General features: G+C 39.0%; 2 protein-coding genes and 2 long non-coding RNA genes across 4 annotated transcripts in view; 1 reads left to right on the top strand and 3 right to left on the bottom strand.

Annotated features, from left to right (window-relative positions):
- Window positions 1-2,405: 2,405 nt before the first annotated feature.
- LOC149043671 (uncharacterized) lies at window positions 2,406-15,605 on the bottom strand. Its single transcript, XR_016187977.1, has 4 exons — window positions 15,439-15,605; window positions 7,482-7,547; window positions 5,886-5,956; window positions 2,406-5,381 (listed from the first exon to the last, which is right to left on the bottom strand). It is a non-coding gene; the product is annotated as an uncharacterized LOC149043671 (long non-coding RNA).
- Window positions 9,665-13,185, bottom strand: LOC113682191 (uncharacterized). The gene is made up of 3 exons (XM_089210633.1): window positions 12,816-13,185; window positions 11,751-11,822; window positions 9,665-10,840 (listed from the first exon to the last, which is right to left on the bottom strand). The coding sequence occupies exons 1-3, from the start codon at window positions 13,183-13,185 to the stop codon at window positions 10,677-10,679; spliced, it is 606 nt and encodes a 201-aa protein (XP_089066759.1). The 3' UTR covers window positions 9,665-10,676.
- LOC149043672 (uncharacterized) lies at window positions 13,256-14,788 on the top strand. The gene is made up of 2 exons (XR_016187966.1): window positions 13,256-13,457; window positions 13,863-14,788. It is a non-coding gene; the product is annotated as an uncharacterized LOC149043672 (long non-coding RNA).
- An 8,655-nt stretch (window positions 15,606-24,260) lies between the features above and the next one.
- The window catches only part of LOC149043670 (uncharacterized), a 7,876-nt gene continuing 7,136 nt past the window's right edge, over window positions 24,261-25,000 (bottom strand). Inside the window, exon 2 of the mRNA XM_089210103.1 lies at window positions 24,261-25,000. This exon is cut by the window's right edge and continues 1,142 nt beyond it. Within this exon, the coding sequence (XP_089066229.1) occupies window positions 24,261-25,000 (740 nt within the window).

Here is a 25,000-nt window from a genome sequence, read left to right as displayed (position 1 = left end):
CTATGACTCCAAAGAGCTTAAGGCACTGGATGTTTCCATGTTCCAAGTCTTTCATATATCAAGAGGCTTTTTAAATATCTTCAAAAAGAAAATGTTTTCAAATAAATAATCAAACTAGCTGCAGATTGCAGTAGTTAAACACTGCTTTAATTATGAAACTTGGATTGTTCTGAACTTTTTGTAAGAGTACTATTCATTGACTCTTAATAAGCCAGTTGATACTATTTTGGAAAGCTACAATGCACTGAACTGTATGAATTGGCAACTTTCTCTATAGTATTATCAGTGCAGTGGCCTTTGAAAGTTGAATTATTGCTTGTTTTAAGCTACATTTCTGAAACATTGCATGCTATATTTTAATTTGTTATCTTCAGATATTATAAAAGAAGGTGCTGACTCTAAATATATGTCTCAGAAAACTTAATTCACACTTGGACTCACACTTTTTGAAAATTTATACTATATATATGTACTAATCCATGTACAGTTGTTGTTATGGTTATTATTAATGGTGTTTAGTTAAAAGCACTGAAAACTTGGATGTGATAAATTTGAACAAAATTGGTTTGCATGTAGCATTTATTTCTCCAAAAAGAAATACCATAATTAAAGTCATGCAGTCATAATGTCCATAATATAATAAATAATAATATGTCTATAATGTGATGTCTGTAATGTAATGTCTTTAATATGATGTTCATTACATGAAGGGGGCTTTATGTTTTCATGTGTTTTCCAGGATTTCGATAATTTACAACACTCAAGTTTAGGCCCCTAAAGAGTGAACAACGAGCCAGGCTGACAAAAAAAAATGGTTTTTAATTTCAGAGAAAACAAAAAAAGAGGACTGGTTTTATTATGGACATTATGTACTATCCATAAAAAAATACAGAAAAAATCTTATCCACAAGTTCTTCCTTGTGTTGAGTTCTGTTTGCTTTGTTCCTCTGGTGAGATTTAATGAATACATGTGTCTTACTTAAATCATTTTAAACCTTTCAGCGTGCCAGCCATTTTCACACACTTTTCATTGGACAAAAATAAACAGCCTCTATTAGCCATTTGCCACAAAGTCAACTTTCAGATTGCTATTTTCTAAACAATTAAAGGTCTCCTTAATCTAAAAATCCATGATTGGGCTAGATATGAAATATTTTAAATTTCATCATTTAAGCAGTTGTAAAATGGTATGGGCCATAATGATTTTCATTATTTTTACCATCTCCTAAAAATCCCTCTGGCCATCCAATGAAATATACTTTTACACAAACATTTTGGGTGTATATTACTGTGATTTATGAATATCTTGAACATAATTATTTTTTGGAAGCTAATTTCCTTAACAAACTTATTTTGCAGTTTTCAAATTATAATTTGCACATGTACAGACATTCCTTACAGGGTACTTGACTTAAAGATGACAGGTAAAATAAATTTTAAAACTGGTAAAGCAATCCTTCAATTTACATGCTGAATTTCAAGAATTCCAAGCAATTTTAAATGGTAATAAGAGGTACTACAGATGGTAAATGTTACTGGTTACTGCCTGAAAAGGAGAACAATGTAAGCTTAAGCCACACTTAGACTCAGACTTTTTGAAAATTTATACTGCTCATATCAGCGTGGTGTTGTTACTGCTAATGTGCAGTTGCTGTTATGGTTATTGTTATAAGTGTTTAGTCATAAGCTCTGAAAACTTGGATGTGATAAATTTGAACAAAATTGTTATGCATGTAGCTTCATTTCTCCCAAAAGAATTACCATAAGTCAACTTTCAGTTGAAGCACTCTACAAACCAAGCTGTACTCAGTAATTAAACCAGCAGTATATCAGAAGGACCACCAGAATTTCAGCAACATTTTCTAAGAGTATTTCCACTTGTTTGTAGCCAAACATAATTAATCACAACCATTAATCACAATATAATTAAATAGGTAATTAATATAATGCATAGTTCTTGACATGACATTACCAGGCAAAATAATTAATACTCTCATAGATATGAGTGAAATGAGAGCATGCAGATTAATTTTAAACATATGGAAACAGCTAGGACACAATTAAATTCCAGCGAATAAATTATTAACCCTTTAACTACCACATCAAATTTGTAATTCTCCTTACTTCCAACCATACAATTCTTAGTATTGAATCAACAAATTATCCCCAAATTTATATTTTTATTTACTCTCATCAGTTATCTGGTTGATATTGTGTTGATATTGTAAGGAGAAATTCTGTCTTGGTCACTCATGGCAATTAAAGGGTTAATACAGATTGACAAAATGAAGCCAAGTTTCAAAAATGAGAGAAAAAAAGAGTTAGTCCTCCTACCTTGTATAGAGTTTCCTGGGTTCAAGAAAATAATCCTTGAATCAGGGATAATGTCAGAAAGTCTGAAAAGGGAAGCAGCAGAACAACAGTTACTACATATCAGTTATGAAAGACAATGACCGTCACAAATAAGGGCACTAACAGGTGCCCCAAGGTTATAAGTGGTATTAACCACAACATTATCTAATTATATCGAAGTTATTTCATATTATCAGCTGAGTTAATTGATAGTGTAAATTTGCTACTGTGACGAGTTTAAAAGCTGACAATTTGTTTGTCAGCCCAATTGCTCTGACAAAGGCCTTACACTCAAAATGTCATCTTTTTAAACCCTACCAACTCAATTGATAATACTTAATTATCCTGGTATACTCTCCCACTGAGGGAGCACCACAGTTTTTTTAGAAAGTTACCCCATTTATTCATTTATAATTATCACAATTCAACTGGAATTAAAAATAAAAACAACAACAACAAAAAAAACCACCATGATTCAGAAAGGCTGACCAAATGTGACCCTCTATATGATTTTAGGAACAAAGGTGATAACACACACTCAACACACCAACACATCATGCAGAACGCCCATTGTTCTCATGACATTATACTTACAGAAGTGAAAAATATATAGATCTGTAATATTAGCAGTGAACTGCACTCTGGAGAGCTTTGATTGGTCATACATTACATAGGCTTTCCTCCTCAGGGAATATATCACTCTAGCTCATTAACTGTTAAGGCAGAGCTAAGAAACAACAGCTTAATAGAAAGTTATTGTTTATGCTATAATTAGAAAAAATCACCCCTTCATGCTTGTGTTAAAAGCTGGATGAGCATTCAATTTTGAAACCTTTCATTACATATTCATCTCTTTCTGCTACTTACTCAATAAACACTTCGGTTCTATCATTAATCATATATAGGATTCTATTTTCATCGCTAAAATCCACCTGCACAATTTTCCTATGATCGTAAGGACATAATAAAGTCTTAAAAGTCACTTTGACACCCGTTTCATTTGAAACGAAATGTGCCATCATGATTCTGAGAATCACGAGGGCAATTCCATGTTACAGACATTACATTCAGAGACCAATTTTTTGGAAAGTAACTTCCTTAACAAACTTATTTTGCACAGTTTTCAATGTATAATTTGTACAAACATTCCTCACAGGGTACATAACCATCAGCAGAAAAGAAACTTTCCTTTCTTTCACAAAGGCTTCCAAAATTTTTGTGTTAAACTCTGTTATGAACATTACAAAAAAATCAACCTACAATTTTTTATGTTCACTTGACATTTTTTTCCCTGTGAATTGACTACTCAGACAATAATTATTTTAAAATAATAGGAACAAAGCTGCTTCACAGCTTTTTTAAAATCTAATTGTACATGTATCCCTTATTCTGTAGTTAGATTTGAGCTTGAGCTAAAAACTTCCTGTTGTGGACATTACACAATTTTTGTTACAGACATTACACTGTGGAACTTCTTTTTTACACTGGTAAGAATAAGGAATAGTTTTGTTTATCTAGGAGCATTTTATAATTGGCTTTGTCAGAACTGATAAATTTATCTTAATCAAGCCCAATTACAAGTTAACCCTTTAACTCCCATAGGTGGTTAATGTAAAACGTCTCCCTACAAACCATACATTATTCAGGAAACAGGTGATGAGAATATTCAAACTTATCAGGTAGAAGCTGCTATCTTCATCTAGCACCAAGTTCTCATAACTAATTTACAAGGAAATGTGTAGCAGCTAGAGGGGAGAATTAACAATTAGATCTTGGGAGTTAAAGGTTAATTCTCTTTTCTGGTGGTGCTGATAACCAAAGCATTAATATCACACTTGGGTGTACATGTAACTGTGGTAGGTGGAGTATCCCATATGGAGCATGCTCCTTACAATTCCATTTTATTTATCTAACTGGTGTTTCTGCTGTCTTTTGGTTCTTGCTTTTTGAGATACAGCACAGTTTTCTAGAGTGACACCGAGTTTTACATTGGAAGAGCCCTTAGGGTTACTGATAATGAGGTTGAAATCAAATTTCTTCACCAAGTCGTCAAAACAATTAACTGGCCTCTGAGGAGCAATATTGATATTGTCCACAAGCGAAGAGTCTACTGTAGCTCCACATATTGAGAGGCTTTTTAAATATCTTTGAAAAGAAAATTTTTGCAAATAGATGATCAAACTAACTGCAGATTGCAGTAGTTAAACACTGCTTTAATTACGAAACTTGGATTATTCTGAACTTTTTGTAAGAGTACTATTCATTGACTCTTAATAAGCCAGTTGATACTATTTTGGAAAGTTACACTGCACTGAACTGTATGAATTGACAACTTTCTCTATAGTATTATCAGTGCAATGGCCTTTGAAAGTTGAAGTATTGCTTGTTTTAAACTACATTTCTGAAACATTGCATGTTATATTTTAATTTGTTATCTTCAGATATTATAAAAGAGGGTACTCAGACTCTAAATATAATATGTCTCCCAGTAAACTTAATTCACACTTAGACTCAAACTTTTTGAAAATTTATACTCCTCATGTCAGCATTGCATTGTTACTGCTAATGTACAGTTGTTGTTATGGTTATTGATATTAGTGTTTAGTTAAAAGCACTGAAAATTTGGATGTGATAAATTTGAACAAAATTGGTATGCATGTAGCATTTATTTCTCCCAAGAGAATTACCATAATAAAAGTCATGCAGTCATAATGTCCGTAATATAATGTCCATAATGTGATGTCTGTAATATCATGTCTGTAACATAAGGTACGCTTTTTTTTTCTTGTGTTTTCCACGGTTTTGGTAATTTAAAACACTCAAGTTTAGGCCCCTAAAAAGTATAAAAAGGAGCCAAGCCGACAAAAAAACTGATTTTTAATTTCAGAGAAAACAAAAAAAAAAGACTTTTTGTTATGAACATAACAAAATAATGTTACTAGCTCTCATTTACGAAGTACATCCATTTTGCAAAAAATCTTATCCACAGGTTCTTCTTTGTCTTGAGTTTTGTTAGTTTCAAATTTCCTCTGGTGAGATTTAAAGAATACATGTTACTCAAATTATTTTAAATCTTTCGGCGTGCCAGCTATTTTCACACACTTTTCATTGGACGAAAATAAACAGCCTTTCTTAACCATTTCCCACAAAGTCAACTTTCAGATTACTATTTTTTAAACAATTTAGGGTTTAGATGCATTTCATTAGATGCATTTCAGCTGCCAGGTGCAACATAATAAGACATGGTGTCAAACACTAGTGAAGGATGACAACATTCAATTTATACTCCTGAGCATGAATTCAAAGGATTGAACCACTGGGTAAAGATTGATGCAAATTTAATTAGTGACCCATCTCGCTACTTTAACACTATGTTTCATATTCAAAGCAAAATGATATTCATGAAAAAAAAGAGAATAGCACATAACAACATAAACATTTTCATTCTTAATTGAGAATAAGACAAAAAATCCTTACATATATGTATCGTATTTAAAGAGGGAAAAATGGAAAAAAAAAACATATATACCTACCCTGTTAAGATTTCCTGCCTTCAAAAACTCACAATATGAGCAGTCAGAAAATGATGGACATGTAATAATTTCTGAAAAAAACATAAAATAAATATTAATCAAATGTGAGAGATATTGACCATCACAAAAATTCCATTTAAGGTGCTATATTTATTCCTTTAACTCCCATGAGTGACCAAGACCAAATTTCTCCTTACAATATAAATACATTATCAACCAAGTAAGTGACAAGAATTAAGAAAAATATTAATTCAGGGATAATTAGTTGATCCAATAATAAATTCTCTGAACTAACATTACAAGAGTTGTATAACTGACAGTAAGGAGAATAACAAATTGGATCTGGGAGTTAAAGGGTTAAGGCAGTAATTGTTGCTATTGAAAAGTGTAACGAACTGAAGAAGCTCTAGGACAATCTGAAAGACATAGACGACATAAGGCTGTTTCACTCGATCATGCTGAAAAGGGGTTGTTCGAAAATGATTGCAGCCAAGAGGAATCCTACAATGGTAAAACCTTCAGATATTTCAATTCATGGATACTGCATGTGTTTGCTGTTTTTAGAACACTGCAGGTTGAACTGGGAACTGAGGAAATCTAATATGTAAATATGTCATTCAACAAATTGCCAAGGAAAACTTCAATAGTTTTTGGGAAACTTAGCTTTGAATTGGCTGTTGCATAATTTAACATCTGCAGACTATTCAGTGGTTCCTGTTACTAGTAAAGTAAAGCTATATGCTAAGGCACAAAGAAAGATTGCTTTGGGATTAGAGTTCAAATGCTCAATAGCCCCTTCAGTGCACACTGAACCTCATTCGCCATTTTCTTTCCATCCCACCCTCCTCAGTGGTTATTTGTTATGGAATATTCCCTATCTTTTGGGTTTTCTGTATATGAAAGCCTCTCTGTTAACTGTTAACTCACAATTGACCAGCTCCCAGTTGGCTTGATAGCTCAGTTGGTTAGAGCGCTGCACCGGTATTCGCAGAGGTCATGGGTTCGATTCCCGTTCAGGCCTGAATTTTTTTCAGGCCTTATTTCTCATCTGCTTAAGTTGAGTATATACTGCGATGATCTTCATTTGCTTAAAACTATTAGATTTATCAGCTTACATGCATCAAATGAGTGTCACATTTTGTGGAAAATAAGTTAATCATATAAAGACTGCATGATTTGTCCCAAACATTACTTGTGGTCAAATGTCCTATGGTTTATCAGATTGAATTGAAAGGCACAATAATTTTGTTGAAAAAATATCATCGATAAATAACGCCTAAATCGAGTTCTCGGAAAACATCTCATTGAATTAGAGAAGGCAAGTCGTTCTCTAGCACTGGAAAATGAACTGTGAGTAAAGGCTTTCGCTTTCAGTTTCCTGTCGCCTTCGAAAATAGCAACTTCCGCCTAGACTGATACGTATTGCGTGTTCCAATCTTCACTAAAGCATTTCCCTGTCCCTTTAATCTAGATCAGAAACGACTGCTGGAAGTAAAACAGCTGGTCTGAGTCCAAAACAGACCCTTACTAAAGTATGAAATTCAAATAAAGTGACCTTTTAGTGCGCATTAATTCATAATTCATGAATCTACTTACCTCTCAGAATGGTGATTTAAACGAAATAATTACACCCGGGGTACGTGAAGAGGCTACGCAATCATCCTGAAAAGAGAAAAAAAGTAGCTTATGTATTAAGTATATCTTCACCATACGCTCATTTCCAAAGGATTGTGTTAAAATTTTCGTAATCATACGCATTTGTGACCTCTCACGCGAAAACGTTCCTTACGGTTTGCCGTTTTGAAACGGATAGCCGTTCGTATGCCGTTCATCAGCCGTTCGAACGGGATGGGATGCCGTTCGAACGGCTTGAGCTATCCGTTCAAAAACAATTAGGAGCCGTTCGAACGGCTGGAGCTATCCGTTCCAAATAGATTGGGAGCCGTTAGAACGGCTTGAGCTATCCGTTCCAAAAAAATTGGGAGCCGTTCGAACGGCTGGAGCTATCCGTTCCAAAAAAATTGGGAGCCGTTCGAACTGGATGTTCGTGGCGAACGGCTGGCGATATGTTTTGAAACCGTAGCTTAAATTCCTTTGGAAGGGATGTTTCGAGCCGTGATCCTGTCAAAGTTAATAGTCTTCGCACTGCAATCAGTCAAGAGTACATCGGACAGACTAAAGTTAGTTTGGTAAACACTTGAAGGTTCCTAATATAGCGTGTTTCCCCTCTGCAAGGAATTAAACTCTGCTTTGTTTAGAGCATGCTTGCCAAACCAACAGTACTATCGCGTGGGAGAAGAACAGTAACAACATTCAACACGAACTTTGTAAATATAAGCATTGTTTACAAATGCCTTCATGAATAGTCACGGTTCTTTTTCTACTCCTCCATCATCTTTAGTTACCTAACATTCGATTATCGATACACATTTTTTATTCAAGATCAAGTTTATTCAACTAGTTTACCGAAAATGTTTTGACGTTTGACAGTATGCAAATATCAAGCCCTTTTGACTGAAATCAAAATGGAATCTCCTGAGGGAATACACCGTACCGTCGGCAAGATGTCAATCCACTCATTACCAATGCACAAAGCGTGTGTGTTATTCATATGCTAAGTTGAAAACAATTACTCTCCATTTGTCCAATAAAAACTGTAGAATTTCGATCCGCATGCCTCGCTGATTCGCTTTTATTGTACACACTCACATCAACGCAGCGGACAAAAATAATGGCACCCGCTTCTTTGTTAACTTAAAAAAATTGCTTGCACTCAAGGTAGCGAAAATTACTCGGCACATCGTAAAAATTGTCACTATAAATTGTGCCTGAAGATACATGGTGGGGAAAGTGTCGCCTGTGTTCGGAAACGAGATGTTTACAAAGTCAATAAATGGCGTTACATTACGAATTCTGGAAATGGTTGCATGACAATTATTTTAAAAGAGAACGCAGACTATTACCGGCTTTTGTTTCTCCCCCGCGAAAACGAATTTGCTTTACTCTCAAAAGACTTATTCTTTTCAAAACAAGATTAGATTTATTCTAAGTTTTCTATCAGTTTTCAGATCTAAGCAGCGCGTGTCGCGTTTATCTTAATTACTGTCATTTCGTTCGAATGTTTTTGATCCACTGGAAAAATTATCAAGTTTCCATGCATGTATTATTTATGGTTTTTTGGTGGTTTTGCTGTGGTTTTTAACAAAATACCATGTGTGGAAAAAGTACTCTTTTTCCACACATGGTTTTTGCACAAATCCACTGATGGTTTCTAAACTTTCCAAATGTGGAAATTATGCATACACAACATTGGGATTTATCATGGTAATTGGAATTCCCAAGAAAGGAAATCGCAATGTCCAAGATTACTTATCCCACTATGGAAAGTGAAATACCATGGCAGGTTTTTCTATGGTCAAGCCCACAGATGGATAAAATTTACCACACTTGGAAAGTGGTTTTGTAGGGAAGCATGTTAATCACAATTTCCATGGAAGGAAATCTAGATTTCCAATGGAACGGACCACACTGTGGTCACTTTAATTACCATGGCAGGTTTTTCTATGGTCAAGCCCACAGATGGATAACATTTACCACACTTGGAAATTGGTTTTGTAGAGAAGCATGTAAATCACAATTTCTATGGAAAGAAATCTAGATTTCCAATGTAAAGGACCACAGTGGTCACTTTAATTACCATGGCAGGTTTTTTGTAATGAGGCGAGTAGTGATTGAAATGTACTAAGTGGTGTATTTTAAAGTAAAAGTCACAACAAAGAAGCATTTAAGTAATGAAATTTATAATTTCGTATATGCAACAATGTACTGTAACTGTAAAGTACAAAAAAAATAAATAAAATACCAAGTACATTGAAAACCAATCTGGTAGTTAAAAGATTGCGACTGAGGAACTGACCCAGCCTGTACAAGAAACCTTTTCCTTTTTAAGATGATCTCTGACCCCAGGCCAACTTCCAGATGAGCAATGTTTAAGATTAAGAGCACACACAATTGCCCAGATAATGGAGTTCTTTACTAGCTTTTTTAGTTGTTTCAACTGCCAAAATATCTTGAAGATCTCTAAACAATTGCAACTGACAGGGTTTCAATGCATTATCACAGGATGCCTGTGTGACTTTCAAAGTGAAAAACATCCATTACTTCAACATTAAACCGTATGTTGGATAAAAGGCAATTGTGTAGCTCTGATTTATATATAAGCTCAACAATTTTTACAAAATATGATCAACAGAAAACATCAACATTATTTGTCCATGTACATGAAAGGAGTCCATACATTTACAGATAATTTTTTTTGGCCACTTTTAACTGATCTCTCCTTTGTCCACTTCCACATAACCATGTTCCAGGAGAGCATTTGCTGTTGCCGTTATATAGGTCTTTTTGTTTTTTTCCTTTTAGGAAGTTTAACACAACATTCTTGAGATTTTTTAATTCCTTGGATCTTTGTCACAGATGGCTTGACCAATGAAACCATACTAGTATCGCACAGTCACATGATGCCTGTACATGTGTGACCAGTTCTGTAGTCAGGCTAAACAATTCTTACAAAATTTGATCCATAGTAATTTAACATCAACATGTGTCAGTTCTGCAGTCACTGGCTCAATTATTCTTACAAAATATGAACCATAGTAAACATCCACATAATTTGCTCATGTCCATGTACATGAAAGGAGCTAGCGCTATCTATACATTTAGAGATCAATCTTTTTGGCCCCTTTCAACTGGTCTCTCCTGAGGTTGGTAAGGTCTCCCTCTTTATCCACTTCAACATACCCATGTTCCACAATTGATGCTTGAAGGAGTTGAACCAAGGAGATTATTAATTTCTTCAAGTAGAAGAATTCGTCTTCCCATAGTCTTGACGCCAATTTCCTTCAAGTCAGCACGTTCACTGATGCCTCTAAGAGCTTTCCCACATATTTTCTCAGCTAAAATAAATAACAAGAATGATTTCATATTGTCTTTATAATCAGTCGCCCAAGTAAATGTTCCATTATTTGTCTGAAGGAAATATTTTTTCCTTTCGATTTTTAAGTTTTCTTCCTTTGCTGGTACATGCACTAGTACTACTGCTACTGGTAATAGTAAAAAGGCAAAGATATGCAAAATTATATGTCTTAACCCTATTCGTGCCACGGGCCGATCAGATCAGCCTGCGCGTAAACACCTATTCGTGCCAGGGCTGATCTGATCAGCCTGAGGTCTGCCCAGTGATATAACGAGCAATTTGATTGGTTACTAAGGCACAGCTAACACATTAGACCAATAGGAACTGCTGTTCTATCAAATTGTTAGTCACCTTCGCTAAGCCTTCATGTTTCAAGTCAGTTGCCCAAGTTTGTGCGTTTTCATTTGCAAAGAAGAAAACGTTAACATGGCGGCCATTTTGTTATGTAGTTCTTTTCCCAATGTGTTACGTGCCCTCAGAACAAAACAGGACAATAAAATCTTGGAAATGGAATCTTCAGGATCTCAACATTCATCGATAACTGATAAATTTCCTTTGGTAAGATGGTAAAGGACAAAATCTACTGTTAATCGTACCGCGTTGCGAAGCGACTTCCAAACATCCACGGATCGCAAGCGTGGCAAAAATGCTCGAACTGACAGTAAATATTTTACTTTCTTTTGTCTATTTTGGATTATGGAACAAGATTAACCATCACTCCTCACGAATATGTCTGTTTTGGAGGACTAGGATGGAGACAGAAAGGTAGAATTCAACATCTGTTTTATGTGTGTTTGCAGGGTAGCGTGAAGTGATAGAAAATAATTTGCTTTGGCACTTGCAGACCACCCCCCTCAAAATCTTGGCACTAACAGGGTTAATGTACAAACCTTTAAAAAGCTCACATTCCTCTTTAAATCCTTTTCTTTCCAGCCACTGCAGAACATCTTCCACACTCCAATCTTGAGCATGCAAACAAAAAACACACTGGTTTCAGTTTCAGAGTTTGTACCGAAGGTTATTTATCTGAATTAAGCTATGCTTGGTAGGTTTAAAACCCGCAACCAAAACCGGCCCCGCGAAAACCACCCCCCAAATACCTGAGCAGGCCAAAAACAAAACACACCTGTGTTGACCCTGCCGTTATTCATAAATAATTTTTTTCATCTCAAATTACTGCTTTCCTGCACAAGGAAAACACCACAGTGTCATAACATTTATGTCTGTGTAAGTTGTACAGAATGATAACATACCTTTTAGTCCTGTATTTTAAGATATTTTAGGGACTTTTTACAATTTTTTTTGTATTATTCGAGTTTCGAAAAAGACGCGCGGAGGAGATGAAAATTTTAGTTATATTTTAAAGTCTGTTTTGTGAACAGTTTGTCACGGCCGACATGTATTTTAATTCGTAAAATTGTCCTTCAGGATGTCTTTTTGTAATAAAAGAAAACTTCAGGAAATAATTATTTGTCAAAATTTACTGTGTACATGGTTTATTTTTTGTCTCGTGCGTTTGAATTAAATGCCGTAAAAAAGCCAGGTTTTTAGGGGGTAGGTGCGCGCTAAGTCCCCAGGCGTCAATGGGTTAAAAAAGGTTGACTTTGAAAATTTTATGATCACTAATGAAAGAAATGATGCCTAGCGAAAGATGTTGCCGATCAAACTTGTACAGATTAGCTAAGAAGCGAGACATTTTCGTACAGCAACTCGTCGGCTTTCTTGATACTAGAATTAAATTTACAATTCCCTTCCTCAAATGATCTAGCATCAAGCAACCTTCCGAAACAAGATGGCGTCTGAAACCGTGAAAACAATATTCGCGCCATTTTTTTCTCCAGTGGATGGTTTTAACAAGACCTACACTTTATCAGTCAACTTGAAAGATACTTGGTTTCATTTTAAATGTTTGTAATTATAAGGTGGTGTAAATGATTTAATACTAAAGCACTGACCTTTGACGTCGACATTTTCCTTGCAGTCGTCGGCGCCCAATGATGCTGGTTCAATTGACGGTTCAATCTTCGATTTCTTTGAAACCGTTCCTCCTTTGGCAGAGTCTGGAAGTTTCCTTGCATTCCACTTCTTGAAAATCTTGCAGACTTCTTGATCCGTTTCACTTTCAACGGAATAGCTCGGACTTGACTGCGTAAATGGCGTGAAATCTTGGTCCAGAACTCCAACTTCTTCTTCCGAATCAACCATCTTCTCGCAGAAACACAAACTTGTGCAGCAGCCGAGCAAAGACCACAAAGTTTCGTCTGACGTGCAGTTTTGATCCCATTTCTGGCGGGAAACGACACGATTCACGCGGAGCTTTCTCATTGGTCGAAATTTCAGTATCCGCTGACCATAAGTTTGGAGGAGAGGTTGCAAAGCTGTTTAGCAAGAAAACATGGCGGAGAAGGCGGATAAACGTTTCGGATCCTTTTTTCCCTCTTCGCGTTGCTATTGTGCTGCAAGGGTATCTGTTCATGTTCACTGCCCTTGCGAAAACTGCAAGGGTAAAGCTGTGAACCCTAAGACGCAGCAACAGCATCTTTTGTTATCAATTCAGCGTGAATTAATCGTTGGACGTGAGGTTGAATGTAGTGCAGGTGGGTGCGCATTTTGCTAGCTTGTAGTGCTGATCTGAATCTTAAATATGTTATTATGAAAAGTTTGTCATTTAGAAAAGAATATTTATATCATAAATAAGAAATTAAGAGAAAGCGAAGAATGACTCACGTAAACTGACGCTCAAAATTTATTATGCTGCCACGGTCAGCAAAATATCAGGGATTTCCTATTATAACAAAAAAAAAAGATCAGGGAAAATCTTATTATCTTACATGCTTATCAAAGTCCTGAATAGTTTGAGTATTCGATTATCTTTCCAAAAAATAATGGTGCAAAGCGATCGATATTTTGATACAAGTCAAGTGTAGAAGCGGTAGTTTTGTTCACTGGTTTTGCTTTGTTTTGCCCATGACCTGTTCTCCAACATGCATGTATCATTGCAGATTGAACTGGCAAATCATAGTGATGTCCTTATTTACCAATTGATCAAAAGGCAAAGCGAGTCCTTAATACCAGTGTCATTAATACCAGTACCAGTGTCTCCCCAAGTGGGTGAAATGGTGTCTGTTCAAGGAGGTGATGAAGAATTGTGGAGAGCTGAAGTACGAGCTGTAGACCATGGACATAAAACAATCAGGGGTTATTTCTTTGTCAAACACCATCAGTGGAATGAAAATCAGTTGTGGAAAAGGGAATCCATGGGCCATGCTATGGACACCATTCACTTTAAGAGCATTGTCAGTATACTTGATGGACAGTGGCATGGGCCTTACTGGAAGGACAATGGATATTAGACTTAATTTGAATTTGTGTATTCCTGAATATCTTTTACATTCCACTGTATGCAAATAGGGAAATGTTGTATCTCCATCTTGGATCTATGAATTCCACTCCACAATTGTCAACTGAAGTAAATTTTTGCAACAAAGAATACAATTCAATGAACAATTAAATTTCTGCAAGCCAGGGAGGAATTCTGTTTTCCTGCCTTTAAAAAATTCAGATACATGTACTATAAGAAACTGAAACTCGTAGTAGTCATTTCAAACAATTTCCACCATTGAAATTTTAAAATCCAAGTTTACTTAGTTTGGAAATTTTAATTTCCATGACAACTGTGGATTTTTTTTTCCATGTTAAGTAATGTCAAACAATTTCCACCATTGGAAATTTAAAATCCAAATTAACTTAGTTTGGAAATTTTAATTTCCATGACAACTGTGGATTTATTAATTTCCATGCTTAGTAATGTCAAATAATTTCCACCATTGGAATTTTAAAATCCAAGGTAACTTAGTTTGGAAATTTAAATTTCCTTGACAACTGTGGAATTTTGAATAACCATTAAATGGAACTTCACAATTTTCCATGCAAGGATATTGACATTTTATTCTTTGGATTTTTTAGTTTCCATACATCACATGGAGATTAATTAACCTGATGTGGATTTTGTATGGATATTTGCATCCTTTGAAACTTAACCTCAAAAAACCACAAAATAACCACATTTGGTTTTTAAACAGACTGTGGAATTTTTGAAAACCATACTAAAACCACAGTGAAGTCTCTGTGGAAATTTTGACTTTTTTCCAGTGATCGGCCGTTCAACCGTTTACTTTGACCTTATCCGTTGAAAACTTCAGCCGTTCAGCCGGTCGAAATTTTCCTTCAGCCGTTCAGCCGTTCGACTTCAACCGTTCGAAACTTTTCTGAAGCCGTTCAGCCGTTCGACTTCAACCGTTCGAAATTTTCCTTTAGCCGTTCAGCCGTTCGACTTCAACCGTTCGAAATTTTTCTGAAGCCGTTCAGCCGTTCAGCCGTTCATGGCATCCGTTTTAAACGGTTTCTCTATCCGTTTGTCATCCGTTCACATACCGTGCGTTCAACCGTTCGAACGGATATCGTAAGGAACGTTTTCGCACGTAAATTTTACGCGAGTGAAAAACCGAAAGTCAACAACGGGTTATTGAAGTTAAAGTTAAAGTTACGGAGTGAATAACTTTACTATTTTGTCTGTACCTGCTTTTTCTTCGGGTCAACTCTTCTCATGGACAGCAATGTGAGTCTAAACCGATCCGTTTCCTCGTTTCCTGATCTTCCGTCGAGAGAACGAAGAAAGTCACGAAAGCGAGATATTCTAACAATCTCAGAGAAGGGAGTTGTTTATGACATGCGCAGATAACATTATTTCCAAATGAAACATAACACCTAAAATCGGGTAGGTACGTCATGTATGGGCACATATAATGTCCTCAATACATCGTGCATCCTCGTCTCGGAGAGGCGATGGTCAGCGCATCAGTGTTGGTGGGCTCTTGAGTGACTCAAAAGCCCGATTCTTGAGTGGCAATCTTTGTTGCAGCTGGAACAGATGTAATTGGTGGCCTCTTGATCTGATCTTTGACGTTTCTTTCTCGTCCCCCTCTTGATAGTCGCCTCGGCCCTGGCCTTCATCTCAGCCCTGTGAGCCCCGTCCTTCACACCCCGACGCCAGGCTTTCCGGTCTGTCGCAAGGATCTCCCAGGTGTTGGGGATGATTTCAGTGAGTTGCAGGTCACGCTTGCAAACGTCCTTGAAGCGAAGGAGTGGTCGGCCCGTGCGTCGGACGCCCTCTCGCAGTACCCCATAAAGGATTTGTCTTGGCAAGCGACCGGGGTCCATACGGTGTACATGGCCAAGCCACCGTAAGCGTCTTTGGATGAGTAGTGTAGAGATGCTAGGCATGTCGGCTCGCCCAAGGACCTCGGTGTTGGGGACTCTGTCCTGCCATTTGATCAGGAGGAGACGCCGAAGGCAGCGGAGGTGGAACCCGTTGAGCCGCTTCTCTTGTCTGGCGTATGTGGGCCATGACTCGCTACCATAGAGGAGTGTGGAAAGGACACAAGATTGGTAGACTTGCAGTTTGGTCCTCGCGCTCAGCAGGTCATTGCTCCACACTCTTTTGTTGAGTTTGGCCATTACTCCCGCTGCCTTGGCGATCCTTGAGCTGATCTCGACGTCTAGTGATGCCTTGTTTGACACTGTGGACCCTAGGTAAGTAAAAGAGTCCACCACCTCCAGTTCAGTATTGTCGATTGTAATGACGGGAGGTGTCAGTGCATCTTGGGCAAGGATGTTCGTCTTCTTTAGGCTGATGGTAAGGCCGAACTCTTTGCAGGCGTGAGACAGCTTATCGACTAAGCGTTGGAGGCCTGCCTCGCTGTGAGATGCCAGGGCAGCATCATCTGCGAACAGCAGCTCGCGGATGAGCACCTCAAAGGTCTTCGTTTTGGCGCGGAGCCTGGCAATGTTGAAGAGCTTGCCGTCTGCCCTTGTACAAATGTATACACCGTCCGAGGAATCGGCAAAGGCATACTGGAGTAACATCGAGAAGAAAATCCCGAACAGAGTTGGTGCCAGAACACAGCCCTGTTTTACTCCACTTCTGACTGGGAAGGCATCCGAGGTGGCTCCATCAAAGCAGACGGTGCTCTGCATGTCCTCGTGGAAGGCGGCGATGATGGCAAGGAGTTTCGGTGGGCAGCCGATCTTCTGAAGGATCTGGAAGAGCCCGCTTCGACTTACCAGGTCAAAGGCTTTGGTCAGGTCCACGAAAGCAAGGAACAATGGTTGCTGCTGCTCACGACACTTCTCCTGTAGCTGGCGGAGGGAGAAGATCATGTCCACTGTGGACCTGGCGGCTCTGAATCCACATTGGGATTCTGGGTAAACTCGTGAAGCAAGACTCTGCAGACGACTTAGAGTGACACGCGCAAAGACTTTGCCTACAGTGCTGAGAAGCGAGATGCCGCGATAGTTATTACAATCGCTTCGGTCACCCTTGTTTTTGTAGATGGTGACTATACTTGCATCTCTCATGTCTTGTGGGATGTGCCCTTCCACCCAGCATTGGCAGAGGAGCTCGTGAAGCGGCTGGAGGATGGAAGGCTTGCCGTGCTTTAGGACTTCTGATGGTATGCCGTCCTTCCCTGGCGCCTTGCCGCAGGCAAGGTTGTCGAGGGCTTTGCTGAGCTCCTCCAGTGTGGGCATCTCGTCAAGCTCCTCCATGACTGGTAATCTGGGCAAGGCATCAAGGGCAGCGTCAGTCACGATGTTCTGGGTCGAGTAGAGCTCGAGATAGTGCTCGACCCAGCGCTGCAGCTGCTTGCTCTGGTCGGTGATGACTTCACCAGACTTTGCTTTGAGCGGTGCTGTCTTGATGCTCGTAGGGCCAGTAGCTGTCTTGATCCCCTCATACATCCCTCTAATGTGACCACAGTCGGCAGCTGTCTGGATCTTGGCGCACAGGGTCTGCCAGTACTTGTTGGCACAGCGGCGGGCGGTCTGCTGGGCCTTGCTCTTAGCTGCTCTCAGAGCGTCGCGTGTGCTGTGGCAAGGGTTCTGCTTGTAAGCCAGGAGGGCTATCCTTTTGGCTTCCGTGACTGGCTGCATTTCTTTCCAGTGCGCCTCGAACCAGTCAGCATTCTTGTGTGCTTTTCTTCCGAACGCAGACATGGCCGAGTCGTAAATAGCATCCCGGAGGTGACATACATATTATGTCCTATACTTTACATACAATATCCTACACACATACAGGGCTATACACAAGTACACACTGCTATACACAAGTACACACTGCTATACACAACTATACACAGCTATACAGAGCTAGATAGAGCTATACAGAGCTATACACGGCTATACACAACTATACAGGGCTGTACACAGCTGTACAGGGCAATACACAGCTATACAGGGCTATACACAGCTATACAGGGCTATACAGAGTTATACAGGGCTATACACAGCTGTACATGCCTATACACAGCTATACAAGGCTATAAACAGCTAGACAGGGCTACCAAGCTATACACAGCTATGCACGGCTATACACAACTATACAGGGCTATACATAACTATACAGGGCTATACATAGCTATACACGGCTATACACAGCTATACAGGACTATACACAACTATACAAGGCTAAACACAGCTAAACGAAGGTATGCACAGCCATACAGGGTTATACACTTACACAGGGCTATACACTGCTATACACGGTTATTATCGGTTATACACAGCTATACAGGGCTATACTCATTATAAAGGGCTAAACGCAGCTATACAGAGCTAAACACAGCTTTACAGGGCTATACAAAGCTATACAGGGCTATACACAGCTATACAGAGCTATACTCAGCTATACAGGGCTATACACAGCTATACAGGACAAAATACGGCTATACAGGGCTAAACACAGCTATACACAGCTATACAGGGCTATACACAGCTATACAGGCTAAACGCAGCTATACAGGGCTATAAACAGCTATACAGGGCTATACAATACTATACAGGGCTATACACAGCTTTATAGAACTATACTCACCTATACAGGGCTGTACAGCTATACAGGGCTAAACACAGCTATACGGGGCTAAACACAGCTATAAAGAGCTATATACAGCTATACAGGGCTATACACAGCTATACAGGGCTATACACAGCTATACAGACCTATAAACAGCTATACACGGCTATATCCAGCTACACAGGCCTAGACACAGCTATACAGGGCTATACACAGCTGTACAGGACAAAACACGGCTATACAGGGCTAAACACAGCTATACACAGCTATACAGGGCTATACACAGCTATACAGGGCTATACACAGCTATACAGGGCTACACATAGCTATACAGGGCTATACACTGCTATACAGGACTATACACAGCTATACACGCTTAAACACAGCTATACAGGGCTATACACAGCTATACAGGCTAAACGCAGCTATACAGGGATATAAACAGCTATACTGGGCTATACAATGCTATACAGGGCTATACACAGCTATATAGAACTATACTCACCTATACAGGGCTACACAGCTATACAGGGCTAAACACAGCTATACGGGGTTAAACACAGCTATAGAGAGCTATACACAGCTATACAGGGCTATACACAGCTATACAGGGCTAAATGCGGCTATACAGGACTATACAAAGCTATACAGGGCTATACACAGCTATACAGACCTATACACAGCTATACACGGCTATACGCAACTGCACAGGGCTAGACACAGCTATACAGGGCTATACACAGCTAAACAGGGCTATACACAGCTATACAGGGCTATAGACAGCTATACAGGGCTATACACAGCTATACAGGGCTATACACAACTATGCATGGCTATACAGGGCTATATACGGCTATACAGAGCTATACACGTCTATACAGGGCTATACATAGCTATACAGGGCTATACATAGCTATACAGGACAAAACACGGCTATACAGGGCTATGCACGGTGATACACAGCTATACACAGCTATACAGGGCTATACACAGCTATACAGGGCTAAATGCAGCTATACAGAGCTATACACAGCTATACAGGGCTATATAAAGCTATACAGACCTATACACAGCTATACACGGCTATATGCAGCTACACAGGGCTAGACACAGCTATACAGGGCTATTCACAGCTATACAGGACTGTACACAGCTATACAGAGCTAAACACAGCTAAACAGAGCGATACACAGCTATACAGGGTTATACACAGCTATACAGGGCTATACACAGCTATACAGGGCTATACACAGCTATGCATGGCTATACAGGGCTATACACGGCTATACAGGGCTGTACACGTCTATACAGGGCTATACATAGCTATACAGGGCTATACATAGCTATACAGGGCTATTTGGAGCTATACAGGACTATACACAGCTATACAGAGCTAACCACAGTTAAACAGAGCTATACACAGCTATACAGGGTTATACACGGCTATAAAGGGTTATACACAGCTATACAGGGCTATATACAGCTATAGAGGGCTATACAGAGCTAGACAGGGCTATACAGAGCTATACAGAGCTATACACAGCTATTCAGGGCTAAACACAGCTATACAGAGTTATACACAGCTATACAGGGCTATACAGGGCTATACACGGCTATACAGGGCTATACACGTCCATACAGGGCTATACATAGCTATACAGGGCTATACATAGCTATACAGGGCTATTCACAGCTATACAGGACTATACACAGCTATACAAAGCTAAACACAGCTAAACAGAGCTATACATAGCTATACAGGGTTATACATAGCTATACAGGGTTATACACAGCTATACAGGGTTATACACAGCTATAAAGGGCTATACATAGCTGTACAGGGCTATACACAGCTATACAGGGCTATACACAGTTATACAGAGCTATACAAGGCTATACAGGGCTAAACATAATCAACAATGCCATACAGGGCTACACAGGGCTATACAGAGCTATACACAGCTATACACGGCTATACAGGGCTATACACAGCTAAACAGAGCTATACACAGATAAACAGAGCTCTGCACAGCTATACAGGGCTTTACATAGCTATACAGGGCTATACACGGCTATACACACAATACGCAGTTAAACAGAGCTATACACACCTATACAGGGCTTTACAGGGCTATCCACAGCTATACAGAATCATACACTGCTTAACAGAGCTATACACAGCTATACAGAGATGTTTAAAAATGAATGGAAGAAATTTTGAGTTCCCGTTGTTATTCTATTGAATGTTTGTGATCCACATCGTTTTTCAATTGCTATAACGATTCAATTTGCATCAGATTTATATGTCTTGAAAGGCGAAGGATTAGGCACATCAAATATGAAATTAAGAATCAGTTTGTCACCTAAAATGGATTTTATTAATTTGCTTTTAAATTCTTACTCCGAAATAGGCCGTAGATACCACTTAAGTGCTCAAGCGATCGTGGAAAACCTGCAGAGCTAAATGAAAAATGTTATCCACTACTTAAAAGGATAAGAACATTCAGACTAATGTTACTTGGATTTTGCGAAAGGGCCGAGCTCAACGAGCTTAACGATCTCCCGGGTGAAACTGTAGGCGGGATGAGGGCAGCGTTAGACGCTGATGACTCCAAGCCGCATAAAAACGTGAGCTCCGTCAGCGATTGTCTGTCTCTGCAGACCACTCTAGCAAACGTGAATGACTGGTCATAGGAAAATAACATCAACTTCAACACCTAGAAATGCACAACGCTTACTGTGACGCGGATGAAAACTCCCTTGATTTACGAATACATCCTAAACAACACACAACTTGTGCGAGTGTCCGCGGAAAACGATCTAGGAGTTACAATTATGGCTACGTTGTCTTGGTACTCTCATATATACACCATCACCGCCAGAGACAACAGGCTCCTTGGGTTCCTAAAGCGGACATGTCCATTACTAACTGACGTGTCTACCCGGCGCGCGCCATAGTTATCGCTAGTCAAGTCACAACTCTGCTGCGCTACTCAAGTCTGGTCGCCCGCTCGGGTTTCCCTGAAGGCACAAGTCGAGCGAGTGCAGCGGCGCGCTACCAAATGGATCTTACAAACCCGGATTGGCGAGATGTCTTGCAGAGACAGACTTATTACCCTGGACTTACTCCCTCTTACCTACGACAGAGAACTGAAAGACTTGATATTCTTTTATAAGTGCTTATTTAATCATATTCACCTTGATGTATGCATTTGCTTCAATTCCTGCCATTTGAATTAACAACTTTTTTAACAACTTTATTTGGTTTATAACATAGTACTAACTACACATCTAGCTTGTAGCACGAGCAAGTTCTAACTAGTGTCTACGTGCAGGGCTAGTCAATGTCAAAGGACTTTCTCAGGCAGTCAAAAAGTGTTTGTTTGACGAAAAGCTGGAAGGAGAGCGGACTCAAAAAACTAGAAGAAGGAGCAATAGAACAAGAGTAATTCCAAAGTTTCACAATGTGATTAAAGTAGGAGGCCTGAAAGGGGCTCGTTTCACAGATTGGTGTTTTTAAATTAAAGGAGTTGCTTAGTCTACTACGGCCGTGAGAAGTAAAGTTTGTGAAACTACGTACCTGTTCTTTCGAATTTCACAAATTGCCTTTATCACGTGTTTATTTCTTTGATAACACACTTTTACAAAGAGTGAAAGAGAGAATGCCGTCAATGAGGGAATGCAGAACTATCATTGGTATACGAGTAATTAGAAAAACTATTGTGGTCAGTTAAACATGTAACAAGTTGTACTTATTCTGCAGCAATCCAATATGAACGAGTTCGCATACGATTAGCTACACCATTTCCAACATAAACATGAAATGCGCACCGTGAATCTTTTGTTATAATAACAAGATACAAAAGAACAAAAATAGTCGTATAAAATCTAGGTAATCACTCAGTTTTGACACAAAGCTGTATTTACTTAGTAATTTCTCTGTGGCCTAATACAGTGTGAATTAGAAATCATGAATCACTAGTCATCTTTTCTCGCGTTTTTCATCCATTAAAGAGAAAGCTCAAAAGTCTGATTGGACATGAGATCTGACGGGCAACTTTTTTGAAGAACATTATTTTAGCATTAAGAGCGGAATTAAAAGGTAGCAGAAGTGAAGCCTTCAAAAATTTCACTGGACAGGATAGCCCTATCTTATGTGTATTTTACAAATCAATGCCTCTTAGGTGCGCTATTTTAGCCGCAATCTGTGCTGTAGACTTCGCAGCTATGTTTAAAGACATGTCCATAACAGCAGGAGACGTAGCCACGAAATCATACAAATCACGCAAATTTTTTGAATTTATGCAAAGTCCTTGACTTAGCAACACGTCCCGGCAAACCATCAAACAAAGCGTTTCAATATTTCTCCATGGTCCACAATCCACCTCTGCATTTTGACTTATCATGAACTTTGATCCTTTTTCCTCTTATATGGAGAGACGATCGCCCTATTTCGCTTCTTTCGTTTTGGGGATTTTCCCGGGTCAGCTCGAGCTTGAACAATGTTTCCACAATTAAAGCATCTATAGACTTCGGTGCATCCTATTCCACCCGCTACACACGGACACTTCGACTTGCGGAGGCTGTCTCAACATGACTTGTGACTTGCATTTGGTTCTCCGTCCCCTTTGCTCTTTTGTCCAACTCCGCACCTACAGCCTCTCTTCACACTCTTTTTTACCTTCACAATTTCATTGGAATTGCACGTATTTTTGCAATTGTAACATCTACACGAGCGGGTACAAGAGTGGTTCACTTTGTGGCACGGGCATTTACCAGAAACACAGAAAATATCTGAAACTGACTTATTTTTCTTGTTTTTACCGCAAGTGCATCTTGTTTCCTTTGCTTGTTCGTCACAGTCATTCTCACTTGAAACCTCTGAAACGATGAAACTATGTCAAGAATTAATGCAATGGTTTTCGACAAGGTTTCGACAAGTTAAAGATCATTAGTATATACTAAAGCAGTGGACAGCGTTGAAGGTGCGCTCTGACTGGCTACTCAAACTCTGAATATCCTTTGCTATTTACCTCCGAGAAACTCGCGAGTTTCACGCTCCCGCATGTACAGGAATAAATTGATTATTAAAATCATCTTTTTGTGCCATATTATCTCACTGATTTTAGTGTGTACTAAAAACAGCTATTCGCCTCAGTGTCGTGGTTATTAGTGAATATTTGCCAAGCTGCTTCGCGGCTCGTTGAATATCTACTACTAGCCACCTTCACTTCGGTAAATAGTTATTGCTTATATCTGAAATCTCGATTTACAGAATTTATTTCAGCACAAATGAAGAAAACATCATTTTCTCCATTAAATGATTTCCGGCTCAGTTTTATTAATGTAACGTACTAGCACAAGACTTCAGGTGCCAAGACATCGGGAGGATCTCGAAAAATTCTCAGTTCAAACCTCGATATATGAGGAGGTATGTAGCATTATCAGAATTTATAACTGCTAATTTAACCTTGGGGTTATTGAACAATTATTGAGCACCTTTTGTGGCATCGTAGTGGCCTGGCCTAGAATGATCATATGCGATGTAGATGGGTGTGGTGGTAAGGAACTCGTGTGGTAGGAATGGCAACGTAGGTGTCGAAGGGAGAGCGGTAACAATCACAATTGGAATTTTCAAGACTTTAGCTGTTGCTCTCGCGCATAAATCCCCAACTTCATTCGCGAAAAATCCGTCTTGGCTAAATTTGTAAACTTCCTCTAACCCATTAACGCCAGTTGTCATCCAGTCTCTGTGCTCTTCAATGTTATCAGAGACTTCTTTCACAAACAGCTCCCTAAGTCTACGTGTGTCGAAGGCTTCACTAATTCCTAATCCAAGGGAAGTGCAATGCCCTTCGATATGTTCCTTGTATTCCCTCATGTGTCTATTGAGCTGTGAGGCAACTGCTCTGAAAAAACGGTTCCCATCTCTTTCGATCTTGTCAACTTCAAGGTTAAAACCCGAAAGATTCCTCTTCAAATTATCCATGTGTTGAGCAGTCAAATCTAATTCCAAAGAATTCATCTTTTTCTCTACTTCTATAAACTTTTCATTTTTTAAACTGGTGGACCAAAGGAAAGCCAGGATATCTACCGTTTTGCTTTTACACTTTTCCGTAAAGGCGTCCATAAAATCTTGGAGATGTAGAACTCTTTGGATGATATAATCTACGATACTCCGGGTTTTAAGTCGCTCTACGAGTCCCGGAAAATTTACTTTACTCCGTG

The sequence above is a fragment of the Pocillopora damicornis genome, chromosome 6 (assembly GCF_964200805.1).
Source record: "Pocillopora damicornis chromosome 6, jaPocDami1.2, whole genome shotgun sequence".
NCBI classification, from domain to species: Eukaryota; Metazoa; Cnidaria; class Anthozoa; order Scleractinia; family Pocilloporidae; genus Pocillopora; species Pocillopora damicornis.
This window is presented reverse-complemented; position numbering and strand designations above follow the sequence as displayed.

Coding starts and splice junctions, on each gene's coding strand:
- LOC113682191 (XM_089210633.1), bottom strand. CDS start 13,185: ATGAGAAAGCTCCGCGTGAATCGTGTCGTTTCCCGCCAGAAATGGGAT. Junction 11,823..12,815: donor GGAAAATGTCGACGTCAAAG/GTCAGTGCTTTA, acceptor TGCATGCTCAAG/ATTGGAGTGTGGAAGATGTT. Junction 10,841..11,750: donor GGAATGTGAGCTTTTTAAAG/GTTTGTACATTA, acceptor TATTTATTTTAG/CTGAGAAAATATGTGGGAAA.